Source organism: Pelodiscus sinensis, chromosome 15 (genome assembly GCF_049634645.1).
Source record: "Pelodiscus sinensis isolate JC-2024 chromosome 15, ASM4963464v1, whole genome shotgun sequence".
NCBI classification, from domain to species: domain Eukaryota; kingdom Metazoa; phylum Chordata; order Testudines; family Trionychidae; genus Pelodiscus; species Pelodiscus sinensis.
In genome coordinates, this window is record NC_134725.1 from 13,371,616 (window position 1) to 13,398,462 (window position 26,847).

Consider the following 26,847-nt stretch of genomic DNA (forward strand, 5'->3'; position numbering starts at 1 on the left):
CCACCTGTAATTTAAAAATTACCCGCCCGGGCTATCACAACCCCAGAAGTTTCATTCTGCAATAATCGAGTTATATACTAGTGAAAAACGGGATTTTGTAATGGAAAGACTGAAAAACCCCAGTCTGCCTCTAATGGCTGCTTTTAACTGTAAAATTATGAAAGACAGCCAGAGTGGGCACTATTTGCCACAGGCATAACTCTGATAATCCTCAAATTAATACTTTAAGTCAGTGTATTAATCCCTAACAACCTAGGAAAGAGTGAAGTTCTTTAAATACTTAAGAAACTTTAAAAAACCCATATTTCCCCCAGTATATAAACAGGCGGGCATAGAAAGAAAGAAAGAAAGAAAGAAAGAAAGAAAGAAAGAAAGAAAGAAAGAAAGAAAGAAAGAAAGAAAGAAAGAAAGAAAGAAAGAAAGAAAGAAAGAAAGAAAGAAAGAAAGAAAGAAAGAAAGAAAGAAAGAAAGCTTACTGCTCTGATGTTTTGGAGAGAACAATTGTTCCAGGGAAGTTTGGAAAGAGAAAATGGAAAACTATCAAAGGAGGTATTTATTTCTCGATGCATTCTCTGCACCATCTTATTTTGTGAATATCATCATGGTTCTACTAAAATGCTCAAATATCACTCTAAAATGTGCGTGTGAAATCCTTTACCGAAAAGAGGGCCCTGAATAGTCACGAGAAAGTTATTGATATCTCGAGCCACTGCAAGACATCCGTTTTGCGATCTCCCTCTCCTTGCCTGAGTAAACATTTGGCTAAACAAATAACTGGTGCGATTGACACAATATAAAGCTGTCAGGACGCGCTGCAAGGCTTTTGCCTCTGTTTCTAGCTAAACGGGATACCATTTGCAATGTCTGCGGGGCACTGTAGGCACGGCAGGTTTTCGAAAGGTCCCCCAGTTAAAAGCCTCTTTGTAGGCCTGCCCCTGTAATCTTTACTCAGGCAACAATCCCACTGAAGTCAATGGGTGTTATTGCTGGCAGAGAGAAGACAAGGATCGAACCCCTGCAAATAAAGTGAGAGAATGTCACAGTATATACATACGTAAATGCAAACACCGCTATATATACCCACACGCAAAGGGTGCGCTTACCTATAGATCTAAATGTATGCACATACATTAGGTATGACCAATAGAAAAAACACATATATAAGCAGGTATATATGCGTATAAAGATGTATGCATGTACTTAGGTATGTATGCATGTTTCGTTGCTTCGTTTTAAAGCATATTTGGCATTGTTTGCAAACTTTAAAGAAAAAGAGTCAAAAATCCTCCCACCTGCTTCAGTAGAAAGATTCCTTGCGCGAATGAAAAGGGAGAAAGTAAACTTGCCTATTCTCAAAACTAGAAGTTGATTTGATTATTTTGGTATTGGGAAGAAAAGTATTTAAAAAGTAATTGCAGCTACTCACCTCCTTCCTCTCTTGCTAACAAGAATTTGTGCATTTCGATACATGGGCCTGGAGTGGGGTGGGAGTAACAGAAACAGCGCAGTGTGTGAATGGGCATTTGTTTTCATTTTAAATAACACAGCGTCAAGACCCTTCAAGATGAGGAGCACAATTAAAGATTAGAACTGAAACTGCAAATAACCACAAGTGAATGCCAGCCTCATGCAGCCTAGAGGGAAGCAGGACCAATTGTAAAGCAAAACGTTTCCGAGGTGATTGCTGGTAAATAGTCCTAGATTGGCTCTTCATAAAAAAGGGACTAACTGCACGCGTGGAAAACGAGCATGTTTGTTTTTTATTTCGGGGTGTTCTGAGTAGGTTTTGCTGGCGACTAAAAGCGGCCATGGTCAGGCTGCGTAGATCTGTGGGGGTGTCCCCCCACGAGTTGGGGCTGCATTGCTGTTGCATGGCTTTGTGACCGGCCCACACTCCATTAAGGAGAGCTCTGCTCTTGTTTGTTTGGAATGCTGCGGGAGGACTTGGAACGCTGCAGAGTCCGCACCCGCCGTCTCGTTAGCTCGGGGAGTACGGGGAGCACTAACTCCACCGGGGTTCTCTGGATGGAAAGCGAGGGTGCGGGGGTGGGGTGGAGGAAAGGCGGGGAACAAACTCGACCACTAGAAAAAGCCCGGTCACTTGCATGAAATAGGGGGAACTGTAAGGCACAGAATCAGTGAAACAATAGCTGGGACGCTCACGGGGTCTCTGCTATATTCACTTACCTCGAAGTCCATAGATCCTGCAGCAACTTCTTCCTTTGTATCTAGGGGTTTCCTGAGAGTTGCATGGTGTCCAATTTATTCACTCTCTCTCCCTCTGTCCCACTCTCTCCCTCTCTCTTTCGCTCTCTGTTGGAGGACATGGTATTTTAGCATCTTTTGGGAAAGCTTTGTGCCCCACGGGTGGGGTGAAATGCAACATAAACTGCACCAGTTTAACAGATTTGTTTTACAGGCTCTGGCTATTAATTTGCAGCGACTTGGTTAGAATTTAAGAGAAGTTTTTTCGGGTCAGTTTCTTTTTGGCAAGAAACCACCTCGATTTCCACTATTAATGATGAATGAATTATTGTTACCAATAATTATGTCAGACCATAGTCTCCCGAAGCATACTCGGTTCTGTGCAAATTACCAGGTTGTTCTTTCTACATACAGCCCCTGTGCTCCCGCCCTCAGAGGCGCCTCAACATTAATTTGACAAGTTTTCCTGTTAATACTACTTGCATATATATATATTATATATATAATATATATATTAAAGAAAGCTGCATCGGTCAGTACCATTGGATTAGATGAGTTGATCGTGGTGAGCCAACGGCTTTTTGATAGTCATTTTCCTTTTCCATTCCGAGACAGCATCGGACTCTGATTTTCCAATCCTCCCCCTTTAAACGTATTAAGCGCGTTTGTTTGGTTATATTACTCCCCGCATCCCCCTCAGGCTGGCTGCATTTTGCATTGCACTGAGTGGTTTCTTTGCAGAGGGGGAAACCTAGCTGATAGGGCTTTAAAGGAAAAGAAGAATACAAATTAACCTTCCATTACTGCTGCAGTCAACCATGACAGAATGGGCCAGTTGCGTGTATGATGACGTCTCTGAGTCCTATAGGTGCAAGGGTTGGTGAGATAGAAGCTATCGCCTTGAACTCTCTTTATTTTATTGGAGTATGGCTGGTAATAAACAGTAATATTTAATTTGTCTGAGACCACAAATCGGCTTCTAGCTGGAAGGCTCCTTCGTCTTGCTATATACAGTCGTATAGCGTCCGGACTTGAGGTCCTTTTCTTAGATTGTTATTTTTTTTCCAACCCGCAGAAGGAAATAAACTCGAATTATTTGCGTCGTTTTCAACTTTCCTTCAAAGTCCTTGAAAAAGCTGAGAGGTGAGTGTTTCCATTGCAATACTAGAGCCGAGAGGCAGATGCGTTGCCTAATGTTTGACTGTAATGTCCCTCGTTGTGGGTTGCCCCTTAGAATAGATCATTTCTCCCTTTGAGTTTCTTTTCATTCATGCTATTTTTCTGTGGACTGGAAAACAGTCATTCTATGGATGCAACTTTCTATCTTCATTTTTTAAATCTCAGATTTTACTAGCAGTATCCCATTTCTGATCCTCACTGTTCTGAGAACCTGCGCAATTCTGGGGTTTTAGAAACAAGCTAATAGTTACAAAATAGACAGGAGACCTGACCCAATGCCTCCAAGTTACTTACCTGGAAACTTTCATTCAGAAGGCACTTGGGAACTGCAGAAAGGCAGAAATGTCATTCTCTTTACTTAACAACAACATGGATTTGAGCTAATGAATTTTACAAGATAAATATCAGGCATGTTCATGCTAAGGCCAAAGAAGAAGTTTGATTTATTATGGCATTTACAATATTCGTGGAAAAAAACACTTCTTTTGCATTGCTCGGCATAGAATTTTCCTTTTAAAATAATAAGAAAATAATACGTTATAATGCCAATCTTTAATTGGTTTGGTTATAACTGTAACTATGCACAGTTTAAAAAGAAGTTAGTACTTTGCTGATTTTTTCCAGTTGAAATTAAACTGAAGGACCCATGAAGAGTTTTAAGCAGATGCCAAACTCTGCACACACACCCGCCCACACACGCGCGCAAGAACACACACACAAACATTTTGCACAACGTTTTTTCTTATCTTTACTTCACTTCAAACTTTCATAGGAATCCAGAATTAGCACTTCAGGGGCTTGTTGATAGAAGTCTAGCTCTATTTTTAAGCTTCCATGAGAAAGAAAGAAAGAAAGAAAGAAAGAAAGAAAGAAAGAAAGAAAGAAAGAAAGAAAGAAAGAAAGAAAGAAAGAAAGAAAGAAAGAAAGAAAGAAAGAAAGAAAGAAAGAAAGAAAGAAAGAAAGAAAGAAAGAAAGAAAAGGTGGGCAGAGCAGATCTGAATGATGCCATTTATTCCAACTCTTATAAAAAATACAGCCCCCCAACCTGGTTCTCTTCAGGCTGCAGAATGCGACAGGGGTGGCTGTTTACCCTGCGCTGACCTATTCAACTTTACCCTCAAAATAATACATTAAAACAAGAGAGCGAGAGAGAAGGAAGATGCAGATGAAAACACATCCCGCTTCCCAACTGACGGCTTGATTATTTTAATACAGCCGAGCCTCTGAGCTTTTGTATATATTTGCATCTAGCCGTGGAAAGGTTGGAAAATTCCTGCTTGCTTGGCAAAGGTGGTGGGTGGGGTAGGGAGGAATCTATGTTCTAAAGAGAGCTTTGATCTTTCTGCAGATACAATACGAACTGCGAGGCACCCCCTTCCCTTTGTGTTCACCCCCTTTGGATTTAAGGGGGTTGAGTAACGAGGTGCCTCGCTTCATTCTTTGCTCGGGGCAGCCCTTTTATCCAGTCTGGCGTGGGACAAGGAGACCCCTTTTCGTATGTCAAAGGCCCCCAAGAGAACTAGAAAATATTTTTCGTGAGCTAGTTTAAAATATGTACCTATCTATTCTGCGGTGTTCGGGGGCGGGCGTCCGGGGGCGGGAGGTGGGATGGTTTGCATTAGGTTTCTTTGGGGGATTCTCGAGCTTTGAATTTGGTCTCCGGTTGGGAAGAGATGGATGGAAGAGGGAGGGAGTGGGGAAGCAGGCGCGCGGAGGGGGGATGTTACTAGTGAGTTTCATGGGTGTCTTTCTGCCTTGTTCTTGTTTGCCTGTCAGAAAAATAAGCTGGGGAGGCGGGGGGAGGTCTGAGAGAGCGAGAGACTCTTGAAGCACGATCAGAGCTGGTTGGACAGACGATCTCAGCCCTTCGCGAGCAGAGCTAAGCCTACCCGACGGCACCGCCCTCAGCTCGGCATCTATTTCCTATGTGCGACTCGCTCTGCTCTCCAGAGAGAGGGGAACTAGCCAAGATCACAAACCTGCTTGGGGAGGCTCCGTTTGCTGCACAGCGACCGCCCTCTCTCAACTTTGCCTTGTCCTCCCCCCCCTTTCCACGTCCTTAGGAGGGGGTGGGGTGGGCAGGGGAGACCCCGCATCCTCCCGATCAGGCCGAGAAGGACGGGTTAAGCTCGGTCTCAGGAACCTTTCTGGTGCGGCTGATAACCTGGAAGTGGTTGGCGAGAGAGGGCCAGAGGCCGTGTGGCATTGGAGAGCATTTTTTCCCCCTCCAGGCTGTGTTTTTTTTTTTAATAATGCGGGTCGGAACATAAATAAATCCAAGGACATGCAAACCAGAAGCCTGCCGCCCCTGTAATTTCCATTGCAAAGGGGGGAAATAAAGGAGATGCTTTGATTGCATGGAGTTCAACAAGCAAGGTAACGGTTCTTCCACTGCCCTGTATGTCCGTCACTGTCTCTCTCTCTCTCTCTGTGTGTGTGTGTGTGTATGTGTGTGTGGAGGGGGAGGGGAGGCAACCAGAGCGAATACATGAGGGAAGGAAAGGAAGAGTTGATTGCTAACCCTCGCTAGCAGCGCGAGATGCATTTTTCATAGAGCGATCGAGGCCTGGTTCTGTCAAGCCCCATTTCCTCTCTGGAGCTCTTAGCTGGGGAGGAGGGAGGAGACGGGACTGATCTCAAATTGGACTGAGTCGCTGTAGCTATTCGTCCCCCACCGTTCCCCCGCCGCTTAATTATGTTTAAAACTGCCGACGTGTGGAGCTAGCCTGCACGAAATTCGTCTCTGCAGCGGCTGCTGCAGCCATCTCTGAGCTCTTTGTTTTGATGAACGTGCCTTATATCTAACTTCGCCGGTTGAGGGTAAATAATAGATACACGCGCGCGAGAGAAACCGATTAAAAATGCATAAGGGAGGGTGTCTAGAGCTCGTTTAGAAGCAGAGTAAAAACATCGCCCGAAAAAGGAGCCTTAAATGGTCCCTGTCTCTGGTGTGGCTAGAACAACCTAATTGCCATTAGCGTTCATGGTTTTTGAATGGGCCAGCGAGACACCAAATCCAGCAGTCATGGCTCATCCTTCCTACCCACCACACGCTTTTCTCACACACCTTCGCTGCAAGGAGACCTGTTTTCCCCCCCTCCTTCCTCCCACTTCGCCCTTCAGCCACTTATTACAAACCATCTGCCTTTCGTGTTATGGGAAAAGAGTATTTGAAAGGGGGGAGGGAAGAAGGGAGGAAGCGAGATCGTTTTATAAGATGATCTTTGGAAGAAGAAATGGCATGTGTTCCCCATTTACTTTTTAAAAATGCATCCTTTCGCCCACAAGTGCCAATGCAAACACACCACATTGTGCTTCTCTGCTTAAAGGAGATTGTAAATATACATTAATATTTAAAGAGAGTACTTTAACTACTGTTGGCGAAGCAAAGACCTCATTGAGACGCAATTATTGTATTATGTTTAAAGCACCAGTGCTCTGAATCCTTTTTTTTAAAAAAGAAAACAAGCAATTGAGTTGCTTTTATCCCTCATTTTTGCCTAAAGGATAATTTTAAAATATCTTTGAAATTCAGTTTTTACTGTTAGTATCCGATTGAATTAAATATAGATCCCCAGATTTTGCATTTCTGCTATAATATTGTAGAGAGATCAATTTAGAGACAAGTATAACAGACACATTTAATACATGAAATTATACAATAGCTTGATTTTATTTATGTATTCTTCGTTTCCACTCTAATGGCACTATTTCATATGCTATAATTGCTATGAAAGGCAACTTCACACGTTACTTGCACTTAGATGGGAAAGTCACTTTCATGTGAGAATGCTGATTGCTTCGTGTTTTCCCTTTGCAAGGGAACTTCAATTTTCTTTACAAATGTGGTTGTATAATTTGCTTCACGTGTCTAGGAGGTAGCCCTTTGAAGGAACTTGGTTCTCTCAAGGAATCATATTAAAGCAATATCAGCTGTAAATATCTCCCTAAATGTGGCGCTATTACTAGTTCACCAGTCAGGCTTGTATATTTTCTTTACAAAGTGAAATTTGTGATGAGCTATTAATTCCATCTTTTAGTGCTCCCCCCCCCCAATCCCGTTTCTTATCTTTATTGGTCTTTTCAGATGTAGTTTGCCAACACCTTACTGTGAGGGTAGCTAACCTATTGGTAGCGCGCGCGCGCGCGTGTGTATGAGAGAAGTATGATGATGATGATACATAAAAAATCTCTCTGTGTGTATGTTCATGGTGTTTGATAAAAAATTTAATTTCCTCTGTGGGCTGGAATAACAAGTGGAGCCGTCTATAATTTGCCCTCTCCAGATAAAAGATCCAATATTTTCCTCTCCAAGCAGACGAAGAAGAGTTGCTGCCAGAGGGCGTGTTGGGGAAGAAGGTTGTCTATATCTGTAGCTCTCTCTATACATTTGCTGAAATGCCAGCTTTGACTTATGTCTCTCTTATCTCCTCTCTCTGCTGTGTGCCTGCAGTGGGAGATTCAGCGAAGGAAGCTTGTAATATGGCGGATGCTGAAGAAGGGTTTGGGCTCGCTCATACGCCAGCTGATGCAGAGTCTAAAGAGCTCCAAGCGGAAACCAAACAAGATAGCCAGCTAGGGGCCAGCAGCAAATCGCCTTCCTCGCCGCAGGCAGCCTTTACCCAGCAGGTAAGCAGCGGAGGAGAAGCTTGAAGAGAAACATTCGCGGCTCGCCTTCTCTTGTAGCTGTTAGTGTTGGTCGGTTTGTTTCTGAGATTTGTCCGGTTTTACTGTGCTGTAGCGGTGGCTAATGTCAGAATATACCCGCTGCAACAACAATTAGGTATGCTAATAACACGCACATACTCATCTCTGCACAAACGGGCACAAAACTCACGCAAATGTACACACAGTGACAAACACACTCTCAACACACATATCCACGCCGCACACAATAATACCATTTGCACAGCCACTGACCCGGGCATACATGCAACACATACACACAAAGCACTCACCTACCCCCCCCCCCCCACACACACACACGTGCGTATCTTCTGCTTGCCGCCCCTAGCTCCTCCGTGGCTCTCTTCCTTAAGTTGAAGGGTTTGTTGGAAAACTGTAGCAGGAAAGGGGGTCTCCCGGTGCGCGTTCCTTTTGAGACGCGCCGGCGGGCCGATGCTGTGAAGTTCTGAGGTTTGAACCGAACCAGTTCGGAAGGAAGTAGGCCAGGATGCCGGCGGTAGAGTTAGCGGGCTGTTCTGGCCTTTTAAACTATCGCCTACAACCAAAGCCTTGGCTCTTGTGGACTAGAACAAACCATTGCTCGCCTGGAAACAGGGACACACAGCGCAGCCCGTTCTATGCAGGGCAAAATGTTTTGAAGGCTGAAATTAAAGAGAGTCTCTCTCTTCTTCCCTTAAATGAAAACAGAGCGCAAAACGGTTGGCAGGGTAGCTTCGCGAAAGAGAACCTTGAGCACAGTTTAATATAGCTCGGTGATTCCTCCCAGGTAAATCTGCACACGGAAAATTAGTAGGGTGTGAGATGAAACACAGAGGGGAGAGAGAATCTCCAGTGTATATGTCTATCCTTATTCAGAGAGAGATCGTGTATGTGTCTGAGTGTAAATCATATAGGAAGAAGTGAATTAAAAAAAAACCGGAACGCCCTGAGAGATATACTTTCTTTTGTCGTACATTGCATAGATTTTAATTCTGTAAAGGGAAAATAGATGTCTAGGCCCGATCCTTTTTTCCTGGTGTAGTTTTTTGGGATGCTCCAAGACTGCAGACTCGGGGTCCTCTATTGCCAGTACTGTATTGTAGCATTTCCATTCCTCGCTCTGTACGTATAGAGCTACATGCTGGGCTGGTGCTAAGGACTGTCTGTGCTGGAGCTATGGCCCATTTATACTAGTATAGGAGCTGAGCAATTGGAATGTGCAAGGGGCTGCTGCTGGCTTTGCAGATGGTATTTTATTCTCTTTGTTGTTTGTTTGTTTGGATCGCCTCTGCCCACGATCATTTTCCTTCTAATAAACTCGCGTATTGTCTTGCCCTAATAGAACAATCTGTTTTGATTCTCTCGGCCCCGTGCCTATCTCTATAGACAGGGAGCAAAAGGCTACAAACTTCTCCGAACTCGGGTGCTGTGCAGAAATCCGGCTCCCCGCCGCATTGCTTCGCAACAGCTTTGAGTCCCCGCCACCCCCTCCAGAGATTTCCCTTCCATGAATCACTCCTTTGCGCTGTTCTGGGAGTTACAGTCTTTTAATGTCACGTCAGTTAGGACTGTATAGAAAGCAGAAGCGCTCGATGTTGACATGCCAAAGTTCAACCTCTCTTCTGGGTCTACTCTCCTGTTCTACCATCTCTCTTTGAAAGCTTGCAGCTCGCCCGCTCCTTTGTTCACTCATTAACTTATTTATTTGCAGGGTATGGAGGGGATAAAAGTATTTTTACACGAACGAGAACTGTGGCTAAAATTTCACGAAGTGGGGACAGAAATGATTATAACAAAAGCTGGGAGGTAAGGTTATAAAAGATCGCATGCTTCTATTTTTAAAAAGAAATATATATTATATTGTATTATGTTATATACACGGGTTCTTATTATGTACATACATATATACAAATATGTTTATGTAGAAGTATATACTTTCGTGTGTATACAGAGTATGAAAAAAACTTGTTATGACCATCCTTCATAGAGACATAATACACACAAATGTTTACATATATTTGTCTATTTGTGTGTGTTATGTCTGACACATTCGTGTCACGTGAGATTCAAAAACTCATTTTAAATCACTATAAAATCTGAATAATAATGTGTTATCAAGACCTTTTCACAAAATAGAATTAAAATAAATAGAAAGATATAAAAATATGATGATTGCCTATTTAAAGCTACAGACATTTTGATGACATTTTGGATGAGTAGCTGAAGGATTCTGGGTAGATTAGCGACAAAGTTTGCTTGGAATATTTTCAGAGAGAGGCCTCCAATATAGTATGTGCTACAAAGATTTGTTTCTTCTGGCTTCTTATTTAACCAGGATAGGGTTATTCTTAATCCATTTCATTGGAGGAATTCCAAACTCAGTCTAGTTGTAACTGTTTGGCCAAACCGTACATTGTGTCAGGCAAAACAACTCGGTGGGCGTTTTAATTTTTTTAAAAATACAAGGAGTACTTAAATATTTTGTATTTAAGTATTTTTCTCCATTTCCTGACATTTATTTTGTGTTTAGCTCTAGGCAAATACATACAGACAGACACATTTCCTAGTCATTCTGTTAGAACCTATATATATGATCATGAGCTATTTATTGTATCTGTACTGTGACATAAGGTTTGGAAATCTCCGTATACAGTGTGTGTGTGTGTGTGTCTGTGAGAGAGAGAGAGATAGAGAGAGAGAGAGAGAGAGAGAGAGAGAGAGAGATCACGTCCATGATCATGGCCTGGTGAATCTAATCACTTAAAAAAAACAACTTCTGTTATGTGCATTTGGTGTAATTTAACATTTCTCTTGATATTAATGCGTTGTGGGCACCACAAAGCCCCCTTTGCTGAAGGAGCACTGAAACCAAAGTTAAACAGAAGAGGAACTGATGATCAATTGAGATTCAGTATTTCCTAGCGCCATGCAAATTCCCATCATTTAGCTCGGGGAAATCGAAATGTATTGTTGTCTTCATGATATTACATTTAACAATGTAATCCTAGAGAGGGGTTCGTTAGATATGGGAAAAACGTCACCAGATGCGAAAATAGAAATAACTCAAAACTATTCCTATATTGCAGACAATCCAGAGTCAAATCTGCATTCTGTTTTGTTATATAGTACGGCCTCCCCAACTGTACTTCAGAGAGACAAAGTTTTGCAGTGGATAACAAACAGATCCGCATTACGGGTCGGTTTCCCGTTGAACATATGCCACAAATAAAGTGACATGGTATAAACAATGAGACTGAGCTTTTTAGAACCAGTAGGAAGTACGGTTTGCATAGAACAAAGTTGACTAAATGAATTGTTCTATTGAGCAGAGGGAAAGAGGGATATAGAATATAGACCCCCATGTTGTGGAATGGCAAGCCCGTTGACTTGTTTCAAAATGCCAGGAATAAGTTGCTTTGCAAATGATCAGAGTATACAGAGCAGTGAAGAAAAAAAAAGACCATCTTTATAAAATTCAAACAAATGTTCCAAGTATAGACGTGGATAAACGTCTCATTTGGATGGCAATGAAAAACATTTACAATGTTGAGCGTATAGAGAAACAATTGCATACTTCTCCCCAGAATAAATAAAGTGGTTTTAGCTATTTATGTAACACATAATTAATACACTACTAAAATAAAATGTTTGCGTCTTACTTGTTAGTTACATGTTTAGGGATCTGGGGATTCATTGTTCAGGTCTTCTTCTCTTTTCCTGCAAATGTTAAATGTCAGTTTTTGCTCTTTTTGATTATTTTAATACGGTCTGCATATGCTTCCCCCTTTTTTATATCACTCAACAACCTGAATTTCATATTGCAAAGATATGAAAGCAAATATAGTTTCAGAAATAAGTAAGTTTTTAAACTATAGGATACAGTTTCATATGCCTATTTCTAAACGCTGAGAAAGCTCAAATCAATATAACATTGCTTGTTATTTGCTTGTAGTAAAGGAAAATATTTCTAAAACTCACTTTTTAAGGGTGTTTGCATGTTTCAAAATATTGTCAAGTGTATTTATGTATATATGCATGTGTATGTATCCTATATGTATATATCACAGTCCCTACTTGCCCACACAGAGATGATAAATGTACAAGCATGTGTTTTATTAAAAGGCCAATATTTCTGCAAAAGCAATGACTCATTTACATAAGTATAATTTACTCTTTGTAGGGATATAAATATAACTATTCCTGAAACACACTATCCACCTCTCTGTGGTAAAATAATGAAGAATTGAACTACTGAATTGATCACAAACACAAAGAAGAGATTTAAAACATCCCTCATAACAATAATTAATTAACTATTTTGCTTGGGATAGGAACTATAATAGCGGTGCAATACCCAGCAGAAAGAAAAAAAAAGTCCCTGTTGCATCATAAAGGGGAAGTTAAGTTTTGTGAGTCTTATTTTTGGAGGATACGGAATGGCATCTAGTTTAATATTATATAATAGTCCTATCGTATAATTTCATCACAAGTACCTGGGTTTGTGATTCTCTTGTTATGTTCTCTTCTCTATATTTATATTTATATTTGTTTGTTTGTATAGGCGTATGTTCCCCAGTTACAAAGTGAAGGTCACTGGACTCAATCCAAAAACTAAGTACATACTGCTCATGGATATTGTACCAGCTGATGACCACAGATACAAATTCGCAGATAATAAATGGTATGCGTGCATGGGCGGACGGGAGAGGAGCAGAGATCTTTGTGTCTGGCTTGCCCGGTTAGCAACGCCTAGTTCAAATGGCCTGAGAAATACCGTTTAACTATCAGCTGGAGTTATGAATAAACTGCAAAAGACGAAATGCTGGATGGGGGCGGGGAAAATGTTGCAGGGGTTCACCAGACTGTCCCGAGATAGTTTCAGCCTGCCAGCCAACTCCTTACGGGGTGGGGGTGGGGGGACGACAAAAGAGAAAATCTATTGTAATTAGCGAACAATCACTTTAATCCTGCTGGACCATGAGATTATTGGTGATTGTGGGGCCAACAACTTAATTGAGTTTAAGAGAGAAAATCGTCCTGAAGGTGAATGTTAAGAATTGCCACATGGTCTTTTCTTTCGTCGTCGCCTGACGCACGCTAATTAGAAAGAGGAGGCGACGTGGTTACATGGGAAGGGGGAGGAGATGAGGAGGGAGAATCCAACGGAAAATGTGTCAAAAATCTCAATTAACTTCCAGCACGTTGTGTCTTCGGGTCTCCTTTCCCTAAAAATAGGGTGCGACCATCCAAGGCGCATTTCCTTTGACATACCCCAGAGGCGATCGCTAGACACATTTCCAGTGGTTCTGTCCCGCGCTGCCCGTCCTGTGATTCTGGACGCGCTTAGCTGGGGCGGTGTGTAGGTCTGACGCGGGTCCGGAGGGCTAAGCTGGCTTTGTGTACATTTGGTTTAGGTCAGTGACAGGGAAGGCAGAGCCTGCCATGCCAGGCAGGCTGTACGTCCACCCAGACTCACCCGCTACTGGGGCACACTGGATGAGGCAGCTAGTTTCTTTTCAAAAACTCAAGCTCACCAACAACCACCTTGACCCATTTGGACATGTAAGTACCTCCGCGGGGAGACGCACTCCTCTGTCTGTTACCCATTCAGCTCCCCGGCGGGCTGCAAGTCGCCAAAACCCTTTGCAGGGCACAGAGCCTACATCTCCGTTCACCACTGAACGCCGCGGGTTGAATGTGAGGGAAACCCAGGGGGCTAGGCAAAGCCCCGGGACAGAATGCTTGCAGCAAAAGGCTGCCGGCTCAGGGCGCGTAGGGGAGGAGGTCGGGTTGTTGTCCAACACAGTGTCTGAACGAACCGGGGAGCTAATAGGCAGGCTGGTAGTTTTGGCACTGGTTTACTCTTTTTGTGGCATCGCTGTTTGTAACTCGAAATAAAAAGTCAGGACCGGGAGAGGGGGAACCTGAAGCGGGAAAGAGATTCAATACTAATAACATTGGTATTAATTTCATTAAATGGCTTTGGGTGCTTGCTGAGGGTTGACGAAGTCCTAGGACGGTTGTCAACAGTGGTATATAATTGAGCTGTTACTCTGTACGCTGCATTTTGAGACATTCCTATAAGACACATGGTGTGTGTGTGGGGGGGGGGGGGTGGTGGTGACGCTTGGTGAAATATAAAACATGATCGCATGTCTCTGTGCAACGTGGTAAATTGCTGGGTCTGATCAGATATAGTCCCAACATCTTGGCAGCTGTGCTAGGACACTGCAAAGCACAGACTTCGGGCCTATTTAAAGAAACAGTAGAGAGTAATTCACAGGAAAAGGAAAACCTTAAGAAATCCGATTGGGGCCAGAAGCAAAACTTTTGAGGCTGTGGTGTAAGGGAACAATGCAAGGGGGCGGAGAGGGCAATGGAATTAATTATCCTTTAACATAAACAGCATGGTACTTTTAGTATAAATGTATGAAGCAAAAATACTGATGTCAGCATTCTCACCCCCTTTTTTTTCACGCACCACCCATCCTATGTCAGAGCAGGTGGCTGGAGTTGATAACCTGTGGCGGTCCCACTCTTAGGACTCTCTCGCTCATTAGGAAAATAATACAAAATCCGCTCTGCGCCCTTTGTTTCATTTGCGCGCATTGTGGCCGGCGCGTGTGTCTGGCACTGCGCTGCCTAGTCTGTATTGCACGACTTGGTACGTTTGCAAGGAATGTAGGGGAAGTCGAGGTCATTTCCAAAGTTATACTGTTGGGAAGGTCTGTTTTGGTCAGCAGGCCATTGGGAAATCTGAATTCATGTTCCGTCTCAGCGTTCTTTCAAGCTGAGTATTTAGCTGTATGGTCTGTGAGTTGCTTAGGCAAACCCTTCTCAGGACTTGGACCGTGGCTCCATTCTTAAAACAGGTTAAACGCTCTAGGTTCCAGTGAATAACTATCTAATTATCTGTTTTTTAACCTCACGTGGCGCCGGCGCCTTAGAGCTTCAAAATCTGTTTGCTGTCTCCGTGAATTTGTCTCATAGGGGCAGCCGCGTTAAGTTTCCATGAGCAAAAACAACCAGGAGTCCCGTGGCACTTTAAAGATGACCAGATTTATTTGGGCAGAAACTTTCGTGGGCAAAGTCCCACTATGTCGGATGTATCTGACAAAGTGGTTTTTAGCCACAAGAAGCTTACGACCAAATAAATCTGCTAATCTCTAAGGTCCAACGGGACTCCTCGTTGTCTCTGTGAATTTAGTTAAAGGCAAAAAGCAACCAGACACAATTATTTAAGGGAATACGACAAATATATTTTGTGGTCCCCAATTCAAAATGCAACAAGGCTAAAAGCCCACTAACTCGTCATAAACATAAATGATCTCTGCAAGGCCCAGATAAGTAAATACATGCAGGAAAGAAAGAAAGAAAGAAAGAAAGAAAGAAAGAAAGAAAGAAAGAAAGAAAGAAAGAAAGAAAGAAAGAAAGAAAGAAAGAAAGAAAGAAAGAAAGAAAGAAAGAAAGAAAGAAAGAAAGAAAGAAAAGAAAGAAAGAAAGAAAGAAAGATCGCCCACGTGTGTGAATTGCCCAGCCATGAACAGTCTTTTTTCAAACGCCTGCCTTTGAACAAAAACATGTAGAACTAAACAACAGGGTATGAATCAAGATCCCCAGTGTCCCTTTCCAAGGGCGTATTTTCCAGTCTCTTTTCAACACTGCGATTGTTTTGAACAACGCATCTTGTGCCATTAAATCCATACACACACGGCCTCCACTGATGGAATGAATCCTCCACGTGGACCGCTATGGCAAATGGCAAGCAAAATGAAGGGGAGGAGGGGAGGGAGGATTATTAACTAAGGAACTGTTGGGCAGATGTGAGATCCCAACCTAATCGAACCCCCCTTCCTCTTAATGATCGTGTGTTTATCTCTCCTCCCTCTGCTCCCCCAAATAGAGCATACACTCTCCACGAGGTTCTCCAATAGACCAGGGTGGAGAAACGTCCATTCCAGAAACTGAGATTCTCTGTCAAACTCCAGTAGAGGGGGAATAATCCGTAGCTAGAAGATCTTGTACTGTATTTGGAGGGTTAGACTCCAACAGCAACCCCTGCCCCCCTTGAAGTTCTCCCACCCCGAGGATCTACGCTTTAAAGACAGAGTTTTCGGGAAAGAAGGGAGTGGTGGGCTGATAGCAAGTGCCCTTAGAAGAGAGAGGCCGCAGCCATATTACCCCCTACAGAGAACAGGCGGCGCTATGAAACAGTCTCTTTAAACAAACCTAAGGCCGTGCTAAACAATAGGCCCTTCAGAGAAGAGGTTGCATCAGTGGTCTCTCAATTAGAGTCGCTGTAATGAAATTAAAAATCATTAGATCGTTCACCGTTGATGTCCACGACTTACCGGGATGTCAAAGCAATTTGGCTAAATCCCCAGGATGACAGGGTCTTGCAAGCAAAGATGACTTGCAGGGGCCGGGACTGTCTGTCGCCAAGTACTGCAGCAGTCATTATCATTACAGAATACAACCCAAGGAAGGGTAAAAAGGGTGTGTGTGGGGGGGGGGGGGGGAGCCAGAGAGAAACAATCTTTTCTCCCAAGATTAATCCCAGTTGAGTGCCACGCTTTGGAAAGGGACATAATCTGGTTTTATGGTGGGACCTAGACAAGCCCATGTAAAGATGGGTGGCTTGTTTAAGAAAATAATTTAAGTCTCTTTGGATACTGTCAGCCCGGTCAGAAACATGTTTAGCTCTTGGAGAAAGAACTCCGGGTCAACGCTTAACCTACAATGGGGGCCATCAGCGACCAGCATTGTCCTGTATCCAAATAAGTAGCGAGGCTTGCTTATTGATTTTATATGTGGAAACAGCTGGGAAATGGTGATTCTCTCCCCAGTGATTGTTCTTGGGAAAAGTTCGATGCTCTTTCAAAAAAGAATTTCCTGAATGTTCTTAAAAAAGTTGTGTCTAAACTATCGTTTTCAAAAAGCTTCACTTGCATCTACACTGCCACCGCGTTCTTTCGAAATTAAATCAAAAGAACATGGCAGGGTTTATTTTTTTTGACAGTGGTAAACCACATTTTATGAGGAAGAACGCCTTTTTTTTTTTCAAAAGAGCTCTTTCGAAAAAAGAGGTTCTTGACCTCAAACAGGACTTTTTTGAAAGAGAGCGTCCAGATTGCCTGGGCGCTCTCTTTTGAAAAGTGGATCACTTTTTTTTTTGAAAAAGTTGCGCCTGTCTAGACGATCTCTTTCAAAAGAAGCTTTTTCAAAACATTTCCACCTGCTCTAATTTTTAGCTTTCAAAAAATGGACAAGTGTGAAAAGGACACAATAGGAGAGTCAAAGAAGTGGGGATTTCAGGGGAGAGTCCAGCTATATCTTAAGGCTGTAATGTATATACACAAACACACATTTCGACCAGTGCTAAATAGTCTTCTCCAGATTCGACAGAGAGAGACAGCTTCATCCTGTAAGAGGGCACTAAAGGGAAATCGAGTTCAGTTATCACGCCGCACGGGTCTTCATTTCAGGCCTTTCTCACAAGTTGAGCAATGAATAACTTATGATCCCCAGGAATTCTATTATGTAATTTCTGATGGGTCGGATTTCCTTTCGTACGCATCCCCACCCACAATAAATGTGACTAGCAGGGCAATAACTATAATGCGTAGGCAGTCAAAATAAAACAGGAGCCTAACCCTTCCACTGAGCTACAGAACCACTGAGCCAAATGCTTCAGTTTGGGGTTACACTGCAGCCAGGAGAACTGCTGGCCCATGGCTTTTATTAAATGTGAATATGTATGTTAGACTCAGGCACACGCAAGTCCCTCAAGTTCTGTAAAGTTATATTATTGCAAGATCGTGTTTAGCGAGGAACCTGATTTATGGCCAGGCGGTTTGTAGATTCCTTGCTGAGATGAATTTTATATTCCTGTTGGAAAATATTCCCACTGCTCATGTCTGCTTCCCGTGGCCAGGGGCTGGCTTTCAGTATAGCAGAAGGTCTGCCTTGTTCGTGGAAAAAAAAAAAAAAGCTCAGCTATTTCTGCTCCTCGGGAGACCCATAAAGATGCGAAATCCACACATTTTTAGAGGGACGCAAAGTCTATAGATGCTAAATGCAGTTCGCCTGGGGTTTCCTTTAGGGCCCCCCTATCCGTCCCCCCTCCAAAGCCCTTGCAAACCTTAGCCTGAGGAAAGAGGGAAGGATCTTGGATCCTCGATGCTTGACACCCCCCTCCCCCCGTGTGTTTCTTTCTTTTCAAGATCATACTGAACTCCATGCACAAATACCAACCCCGGCTCCATATCGTGAAAGCGGACGAGAACAACGGATTCGGCTCCAAAAACACAGCCTTCTGCACCCATGTCTTTCCGGAGACGGCTTTCATCGCAGTGACTTCCTACCAGAACCACAAGGTAACTGGGATGGGTGAGCCATGGCACGTGCAAGAGTGAGGTCTGGGGCAGGAGGGGGAGGGGGGAAAGCTTTGTTTGCACTTAAAAGTTTAAAGCGCAGCAGCCTTAGCCAATTTGCCACTAACAGGCACAGTATTTCCCTCTGCCCCGCTCCCACAACCACACAAATCCACTTTCGCCCCAGAATCACACACAGACCCCTTCTTTCTTTCCACACCAGAAACTAAGCCTGTTTGCACAGGCGTGTTTTTCCTGGCATTTCAGAAATACTGTGTAAAGATGGAATTTCACGCAAGCCAAGTGGGGCTGGGAGAAAGAGTTAGTTGAACTGGATGGTTTACTCAGAGGTGAAGCGAACAACCCAGGACGGTTGTTTTATCTCCCCTCCACGCCCCCTGTAATCCGATGTAGGAGCAGAGCGCCCCAGCGGTATCTCTTTCAGTTGTCTCTTTTATAAGCCAGGCTGGCTGCATTGGGTCCTTCTATGTTAAGACTGGTTCCTTACTGGCAATCTCTTCAAGCAGGCAAGGTACTTGCAGCTCAATAGCTCGTTTCAGGGCTTTCGGGGTATAACCAGTCGCTATCAGGGAAGCAATGGCGAGGCGTTGGCCACGGAATGCCTCGTTTTGCGTTTCTGCACGAGAAACCGCAGTGAGAGAGATGTGAGAGTGAATCACGCATAATGCACGTATATCGGCGCACAGGCGCGGAGACGTGCGCGCACACTCCTGTATAACGACACATTGACGTCCACACGCACCTATTGGTGCTTTTGAAACCCCATGGAACTGTGAGCTAAGGGCTATATTCCTCCTGTTGGCTCGCGTGTAGCTTTGGGGCGTGGGATTACTCCCTGACCTCTTGGGCTGAGGCAGACCCAGCAGTGCTTTTTACCTTTAAATCCTGGAGAATTTATTCCTGACACAAGAAAGTTTCCCAAGGACTGCAGTGGCAAGTCGTAGGTATTCCCTGCTGGTGAAGTGGTCCTAGCAATATGATGGGGGTGAAGAAGACTTTAAAAAAAAAAAAAAAAAAAAAAGGAAAGGAGTTTTAGAAGGTGAAACACCGATCCAAGAGTAAATGTATTTTTTGGGAGGGGGGCTGAACATAATAAATAGCAGACACATGAGACCACTTATAAATGGGCTAATGGGAATGTGTAGATCTTTTAACTGGAGCCAGATCATTCTTAATTATTCATGCAAATATAAACCTGTGGCAAGAGAACAGCATTAGATTAGAGGCAAACAGATTACTTTCAAAGCAAGGAGGTCATGCTAAGGTAAAATTTAATTTTAAATTCCTCAGTAAACTGTTTATAAGTCAGGGCGAGGGGGCTTTTAATTACACTGCTGGATGTATAGAATGGTTTCTTTGTGTTTAAAAAGTTAAATCATGTGGTTAATTTCAAACCAAGAACATGTCACTTTAATACTCAGGATAAATTATGGATCTTTTCCTGGAGAGGTGGCTACGAAACGCCTGAACCACTTCAACCACGTTTCACTTTCTCAATATCTTCAGTATCTCCATCAACCAACTAGATACAAAAGCAGACATGGGGTGATGAAGAAAAAAGCATCTTACTAACACTAAGGAGAAAAAGAAAATGGCGCCAAGCCCTTAAAAATAGGAGATGTTAGCACTAAAAGAACAATCGCTGTTAGCAAACTACAGTCCAACTCAGTCTTGGCCAATTTATGGCTTAAATTATAACCCCGCTGTGGATGCTATAAAATCTGATTTAAGTTCTGGTTACAGGTTCACCTATATTATATATATAAAATAGAATTTATGGTAATAAAAAGGACAGAATAAACCACTTTAAAATATATTTCCTATAGGAAATCAAACTCAGTTTTTGAGGTACTAAAATTTACCTGCTCACTGCCGGAGGAGTGTCTTATGAAAGTCCAAAATGTGTAAACTTCCATAGGGTGAGAGGGTTTGTAAATCTTCTGTATCTGGTTGATAAGACATAACACCTGTGTATTTGCCTGTCTGGAAATACACCTGTGTGTGTCTCGTATCAGCAAACCCATGAATTCATCAGAACCATTCAGGAACCACCCAATATCTTTTAGTCCAGGATACAGAACCAATTGAAAAATTATGTAACTATGTAATGATCTACACTAAATGGCATCTCCCTCCAGGGAGGGGAATAAAATTTGCTGACTGCCTAATTTCAGTAGGAGCCAGTTTTCCAAGACCCAGCACTAGCTAATATTTTAGTGCTTTGTGTGTGATGAGTGGAATAGCTTAAAATAATTCATATTACTCTAGAAAGAAAATGAAAAGCTGTGTGAAAATGTAGGTAAATTTAATTAACAGTAGGGACTGATTTTTCCTATGGATGACATGTGGATTGTGCAAAATATATTTTCATAGTACAATAGTAAGCATATTTGTAGGCAACATAAGTATTCAGAGTCCCATACATTTGCCTAGTTTGTATATACATACAAGACACACAATTATACATATCAATCTACTTCTATACACACACATTTCCAGAATTATATTGCAAATGAATTCCAGTATTTGTTGTAAAGGGCTTTAAGTGAGCCTTAATTCTTTGTGCTGAACATCTATATGCATATCAGAGTCAGTGTGCTTATATATGCTGTTGAAAGACCCCAATGATTTCAGATCTGTGGATTTATTTCACTAGCACCACTGCAATCTCCCTGTTGGAGTTGTGTTTATTTCCCCTGATATTTTAGGCAGCCTGAAAGCATATTTAAACAAACTGGGTCTCTCCTCATCAAGTGAGGGTGAAACCACGAAGAAAGTTTTTGTAAGGTTTTCACTGCAGTTGTCAGCAACTCAGAGGAGACGCTCCCCCAAACACCTACCCCCCAGAAATATTTACCCCCTTAAAATAGGTCACATGCTTATTTCATTTCCTTGCCATTTTCACAATGGATGCATGCAATCAGGTTGATTCCAAAATATTAAACTTCCCCTGCAGTTAAGGGCTATTTTGCTGCAGCTTAAATCATTGTGTTACTTGCCCATATTTATTAGGTACTAGTTTTCTGGTTAGGACCAGGAAATGAACCCTAATAGACAGAAATAATTAAAGTTCTGCCCTCATGAGGTTTCTTTCCAAAGCAAGAATTCTCAACAATTATTCTCATTAATTTTTACAACCTACTGCCCTCCTAGCTGGACCCAGGCTTTATATTGACTTTCCCCCCTCAGGATATCCGGTTTTATGCTTATTTTTGTAAGTTATTTAACATACTTTGTAGCCCAGATCCTTTAAAGTACAGCACTAGGAAAGAACAGCTCTACTTGTTCATACACAGGTATGCTACAGTGCATAGAGATGTGCAGAGGACAATGCTTAAGTATACATTAGAATAGCATGTCTTCACACATGTCATGTGTCACTGGATGTTTTAAATGTGGGTTGTAAGGCTATATCTATATTACGTACAAAACTTCTATTAAAAGAATACTGCAAACATAATGGAGTCAAGAGGTTAGGAAATGCCATTATGAAGATTGCTTGAGCAATCATAATTTGGCTTTCCATGCATGTATGCATTATTGGACAGTCTCTAATTGCATGATCATACTAGTTTTTCATTGGGCCACGACCTCTTTCAGTGAACAGGATGGATGGTGCTCAATTATGAGCAGCTATTCCATATTTTATTTCATATTAATTGTTTATTATATGTCCCTTGGCCTTAGTTATGGCATACCATTCACATCTAGCTTTGAAGACAGGTCTCCAGCTCTGGAGATATTTAAGAGTAGGTTAGATAGACATCTGTCAGGAATGGTCTAGATGGTACTGGGTCCTGCCATGAGGGCAGGGGACTGGATTCAATGACCTCTTGAGGTTCCTTCCTGTTCTAGTGTTCTATGATTCTATGATTACTGGTTTTCTCAAGGAGTCTATGGCATTCAGTATCTGAGTGCTTTGCAAACGTTTATCTCTCTTCGAAACACCCTTGCACGGTGAAGAGTTTGTTTTATCTCCAGTGTTCAGATCAGGAGTGGAGGTAGGGAGATGCTCACCGATTTTTGGCTGCCCAATTTGAGATGCCTAGCACCTGGTTTTATACAGCACTTTAGATGCTTGAAGTGTAGCAATTCTGCACTCCTACCCCAGGTCTCAAGTTAGGCCCCAGAAAGCAAGGAACACACAATCAGTGACCACCTGTGAAAAAGATTGTTTAATTGACTCACCCAGCATCACACAGGGTCTCTGTGATAGAGGCAGGGACAGAATTCATTCCGCCAGAGCAGCATTCACTCACCTTAACCCAAGATCATCCTTTCTCTTCTTGTAATCCCCTGCCTTTTTTACTACCTATATTTCAACTTCAGCTACAATTGAAGCAGAGGTCCTACAGACAACAATCTCCTTTCTTTCACAACCCTAATTCATCCCTAGAGCAGAATACATTCTGACATTCTGTGAATTGGATCCTTGAGCAAAAATAGCACATGACCTCATAGTTTGCCAGCAAGCTTCACCTCCAAAATCTCTGCCACTTAAACTAATTGAGTAGCTGACAGCCATAAACAACTTGTGGTAGCACTCAGGAGGTGCGCTGCCTCCCTGTGCCCCCACCAAAATTTTAATTGCTAAATGGGGTGCCTCCTCATGCACCCTCCCTGTACCTGTGAGTGGCCCTTCTGCACCCCTTTCTACTCTGGCACCAGTCACCTATGCTGATAGCAATAGTAGGTTATCATCCTCCATGGAGACTAGCACTTGAAGGTGATGAGAGACACATTTTACCAGCAGGTTTCAGAGATATTTGCTGACAGCAGAGGACCATGAAACTTAGATCTTGAGTTTCATTTTGGGCCTTGGAAGCTCTGCCATTCTAAGCTACATTCTCATCTGTCACACTCCCTTCAACTTGTCCCAGTCCATCTCTACACCACCTCTGGTTCCTTATCCCAGTCTTCAGTCTCTACTAAGCAGGTTCTAGTCTCCTTGTCCAACCAATCCTATTCTCATACCAGGTTCATTGCGTGACTAATCCCAGTCATCTTTCCCAGCAAGTTCCTGTCTCCAACAACTTGCCCCCCGATGCTTTGCACAATCAGTTCCAGTTCTTCTGCCCTGGTTCCTCATCCTATGTGTCTCTCTCCCAATCCTAGCATCATAGAACTGGAAGAAATCTCAAGAGGTCAAGTTTAGTCCCTCCTACTCGTGGCAGACATAGTCTCCCACCTAGTCCCTGATCCTAGTCTCCCACCCTGGATTTTTCATCCAATCTCTTTCCAGGTCTTTCTAGTCACTCCCATCCCAGGCTGTGTGTCCCAGTCTCTTTGCCTAGTATCAGTTGCTTTTTCAAAGATCAATGTCTTCTCCCTCTGCAATGCCTGTCCCACTCAACTAGCTCTTAGACTTCTTTTCCCACCATTCCCAGTCCCTATCTCATTTTCCTCACCAGCTCCCCATTCCAGTCTCCTTTTCCAGCCATTCTGTCTCTCTCCCCCTACCTCCAATGGATGCCACCAGATCCCTTATCCCAGTATACTACTTTCCCTCCCCTAGACCCAAGGTTTTCTCCCTCTGTATCTGAATCAGTGGTCCTCTCCACTCTGCCTGGATGGGTACCAGCAGGAGTGTCACAGAGAGCACAGGGATGATAGGCCTCTTATCCTTAGCTCCTGTGTCCAGCCCACCCTGGCCTCAAGTCATTTCAGAGAAAGTCCAGAGAGCCCCTGTAACTCTGGGCTATAGAATACTTAGCGTTCAATTGCATGAAACTTAGTCAGTGAGTATGGAAACTTCAGATTTTAGCTGTTAAATTCAAAAAAGTCTCTAACAAACATATGCAAACTGCATTTTTTTCCCAAATTCTTAAAGCTTGACCAAATTTGGGCCAATTTTCAGAGGGACAGAAAAAGGTGCCTCTTAGTCACAAAGGAGAGACCCTACTCTAAAATATAGGGAGGCTGGAACTGTTCAGAGAAAAGATTTCCATATTTTTTAAACATGGGCCAAACATATTATCTGCTAGTCTTGTTCTCAGAAATGGCTGTAATGTATTGGCTGAAACGATTTAAAAATACCTTCAGGCACAGGAAGGCATAAGATGTGGAAAAATATCAGACTTGCTGGTTAAAGTTTGGTAAAGTTAAAAGCAACTGAAAATAGGGATTGATAGTGAAAAATGTTTATAGGCAGCACTAGGAACACAACACATAATGGATCTAAAACTGTACATCTATAAAATATGAATATATAAACATGGATATATGTATTTTCACTATTTCTCTCAGATGCTTAAAGCAAACAAAAGGAAGTTTTTCTCCATTTTGAGCACAGTCACCTCTGGAACTCCTTGCCAGAGGATGTGGTAAAGGCTAGGTCTCTAACAGGATTCAAAAAAGAGCTAGATAGATTCATGGAGGTTAGGTCCATCAATGGCTATTAGCCAGGATGGGTAGGAACGGTGTCCCTAGCCTCTGTTTGTCTGGAATCGAGTGACAGGGGAGGGATCACGTGAGGATTACCTGTTGTGTTCCCTCCCTCTGGGGGACTTGGTATTGTCGGCAGACAGGACACTGGGCTAGATGGACCTTTGGTCTGACCCAGTATGGCCATTCTTATGTTATATGAATGAAATATTATCATTATGGATACAGTTTTCAGGTGATCCTTTATGCACAAGCTCCCTCCACAACTTCTGTTGTGAAGTACTTTGTGCCCACTTTATCATAATAGTAAATTATTATTTACTTAAGCAGACTGGAACTCCCTCTTTCTTCCAGGCAGAAATGTCTTAGTAACTTTCCTCTTCTCAGAATATATGGCTAGATGTCTAAGCTATCAATATATTTTGATTACAGATTTGTTTTGTCACATAGCTGAAAATCACTTAAAAAGTTAAGTGAATCAAACAGATTGTCATTTCTCTTTGATATCTGAAATGACTGACAAAATAGTGCTATATTTATGTATTGTATTAGTCCTCAATTTAATGGGAAATCACATGGGTCTGTGATACCTGGCCTCATCAAGGCCTTAATCAGTGAAAAAGGGGCAAATTAATTCAATGGTTTTAAAAAGCTAGAAATAGCAAAAACATAGTAATAATTATGGAGTGAATTCATGATCCTGCTGAAATGAAATGGGAGTGTAGCCACTGACTTTAATACAGTCTGGTTTTCATCCCTGGATTCTTGCAAAGATTGTGACCTTCCAAAGACCTACAAATGTGCTTAACTTTATACATATGAGAAGTCTCACAGAACTCAAATATAATGACACTTCACACATGTAAAATTAAACAAGCATAGAATAAAGACCTGTGTACTTATCCAGCGTCAACAGGGACACTGGAGGCAGCATGGTCGAGGTGTCAAAATACTGAGGACCAGGAGAACTAGATTCTGTTCTTCTATCAGCTGCTATCAGACTGTGTGACCTTGAGCAAAAAGTATGTTTCCTCAGTTTTATAATGGACATACTTCCCATCTTTGTAAAGTGCTACATGAAAGACAGAGTAGGTAACTCTTAGCACAATCCAGCAAGTGCTACATGGGCCAGTTAGTGCAGAACACGGGGGTACACTTTAGAATTCACATTCCTCATCGTGCAGAAAAGCCCTAAGATGAAAAGTACTGCAGATATTTGTTGACTGAAAGAAAGGGGAAATTTTCTATTCACTTCAGTTATATCTGATCAGATGTATAAAATAATAAAGAATAATGGGTCCATACTCTTTGAGTTCTTGAGATGCCACTACATTATAAATTACTTTAAATCTAAATGCAAACTAATTGTCATATGAGAAAGGGCTAGCTCTGTTAAACCCCCACTCCTGTAAGTGTCTTTAATAACACAATTTTATCACAATGGTTGCAGAATAAATCCTAAGGTAGAGGGGTTGTTGACTGAGGACTTCTTGTCAGATCAGGGACTTCTAATTCTAGGAAGCTCGATTAGTAACGGCTAATGCTTTGGAGTAGTAATGAAATACTCACGATAAACCACTTCTGGTTCCTTCCTTCAGATCACCCAGTTAAAGATTGAAAACAATCCCTTTGCTAAAGGATTTAGAGGTAGTGACGATATGGAGCTACACAGAATGTCAAGAATGCAAAGGTAAAATCTTTATACATGCAGTATGAAAATATTTATTGCCATTGAAGCAATTTGCCTCATACACAGTACTTTAGTTGCTATCAAATTCAGTCCTCAATCCCACAAACATTTATGTGTATGCTTAACGTGATGAAAAACCCATCAAGAATGAATACAGAAAAGGAGAAAAAGATGACTTTATCATGGTTTATAAATACCTGTATGGGGAGAAGATTTCTAATGTCAGAGTTATTTAATCTAGCAGGCAAAACAGAACTGGAGCTAATAGCTAAAAGTTGAAGCCAAACAAATTCAGACTGGAAATAAGGTGCAAACTTTACATAAAAAGAT

At 42.4% G+C, this 26,847-nt stretch overlaps 1 protein-coding gene and 1 long non-coding RNA gene across 4 annotated transcripts in view; one reads left to right on the forward strand and one right to left on the reverse strand.

Annotated features, from left to right (window-relative positions):
• The window catches only part of LOC102457715 (uncharacterized), a 36,671-nt gene extending 33,304 nt beyond the window's left edge, over positions 1-3,367 (reverse strand). The window contains exons 1-2 of the long non-coding RNA XR_332390.4: positions 2,746-3,367; positions 2,188-2,313 (exon numbers count right to left, since the gene is read on the reverse strand). This is a non-coding gene — a long non-coding RNA (uncharacterized LOC102457715). The remainder of the gene's footprint in view (positions 1-2,187; positions 2,314-2,745) is intronic.
• Positions 3,368-5,168: 1,801 nt separating this feature from the next.
• Positions 5,169-26,847, forward strand: part of TBX5 (T-box transcription factor 5) — a 47,399-nt gene continuing 25,720 nt past the window's right edge. Inside the window, exons 1-7 of one of the 3 annotated variants that reach the window (XM_075898194.1) lie at positions 5,169-5,760; positions 7,838-8,013; positions 9,761-9,855; positions 12,611-12,730; positions 13,464-13,611; positions 18,273-18,425; positions 26,426-26,517. In XM_075898194.1, the coding sequence (XP_075754309.1) occupies positions 5,742-5,760; positions 7,838-8,013; positions 9,761-9,855; positions 12,611-12,730; positions 13,464-13,611; positions 18,273-18,425; positions 26,426-26,517 (803 nt within the window). In that variant the 5' untranslated portion in view covers positions 5,169-5,741. The remainder of the gene's footprint in view (positions 5,761-7,837; positions 8,014-9,760; positions 9,856-12,610; positions 12,731-13,463; positions 13,612-18,272; positions 18,426-26,425; positions 26,518-26,847) is intronic. The other 2 variants (XM_075898195.1, XM_075898193.1) reach the window with 2 other exon arrangements.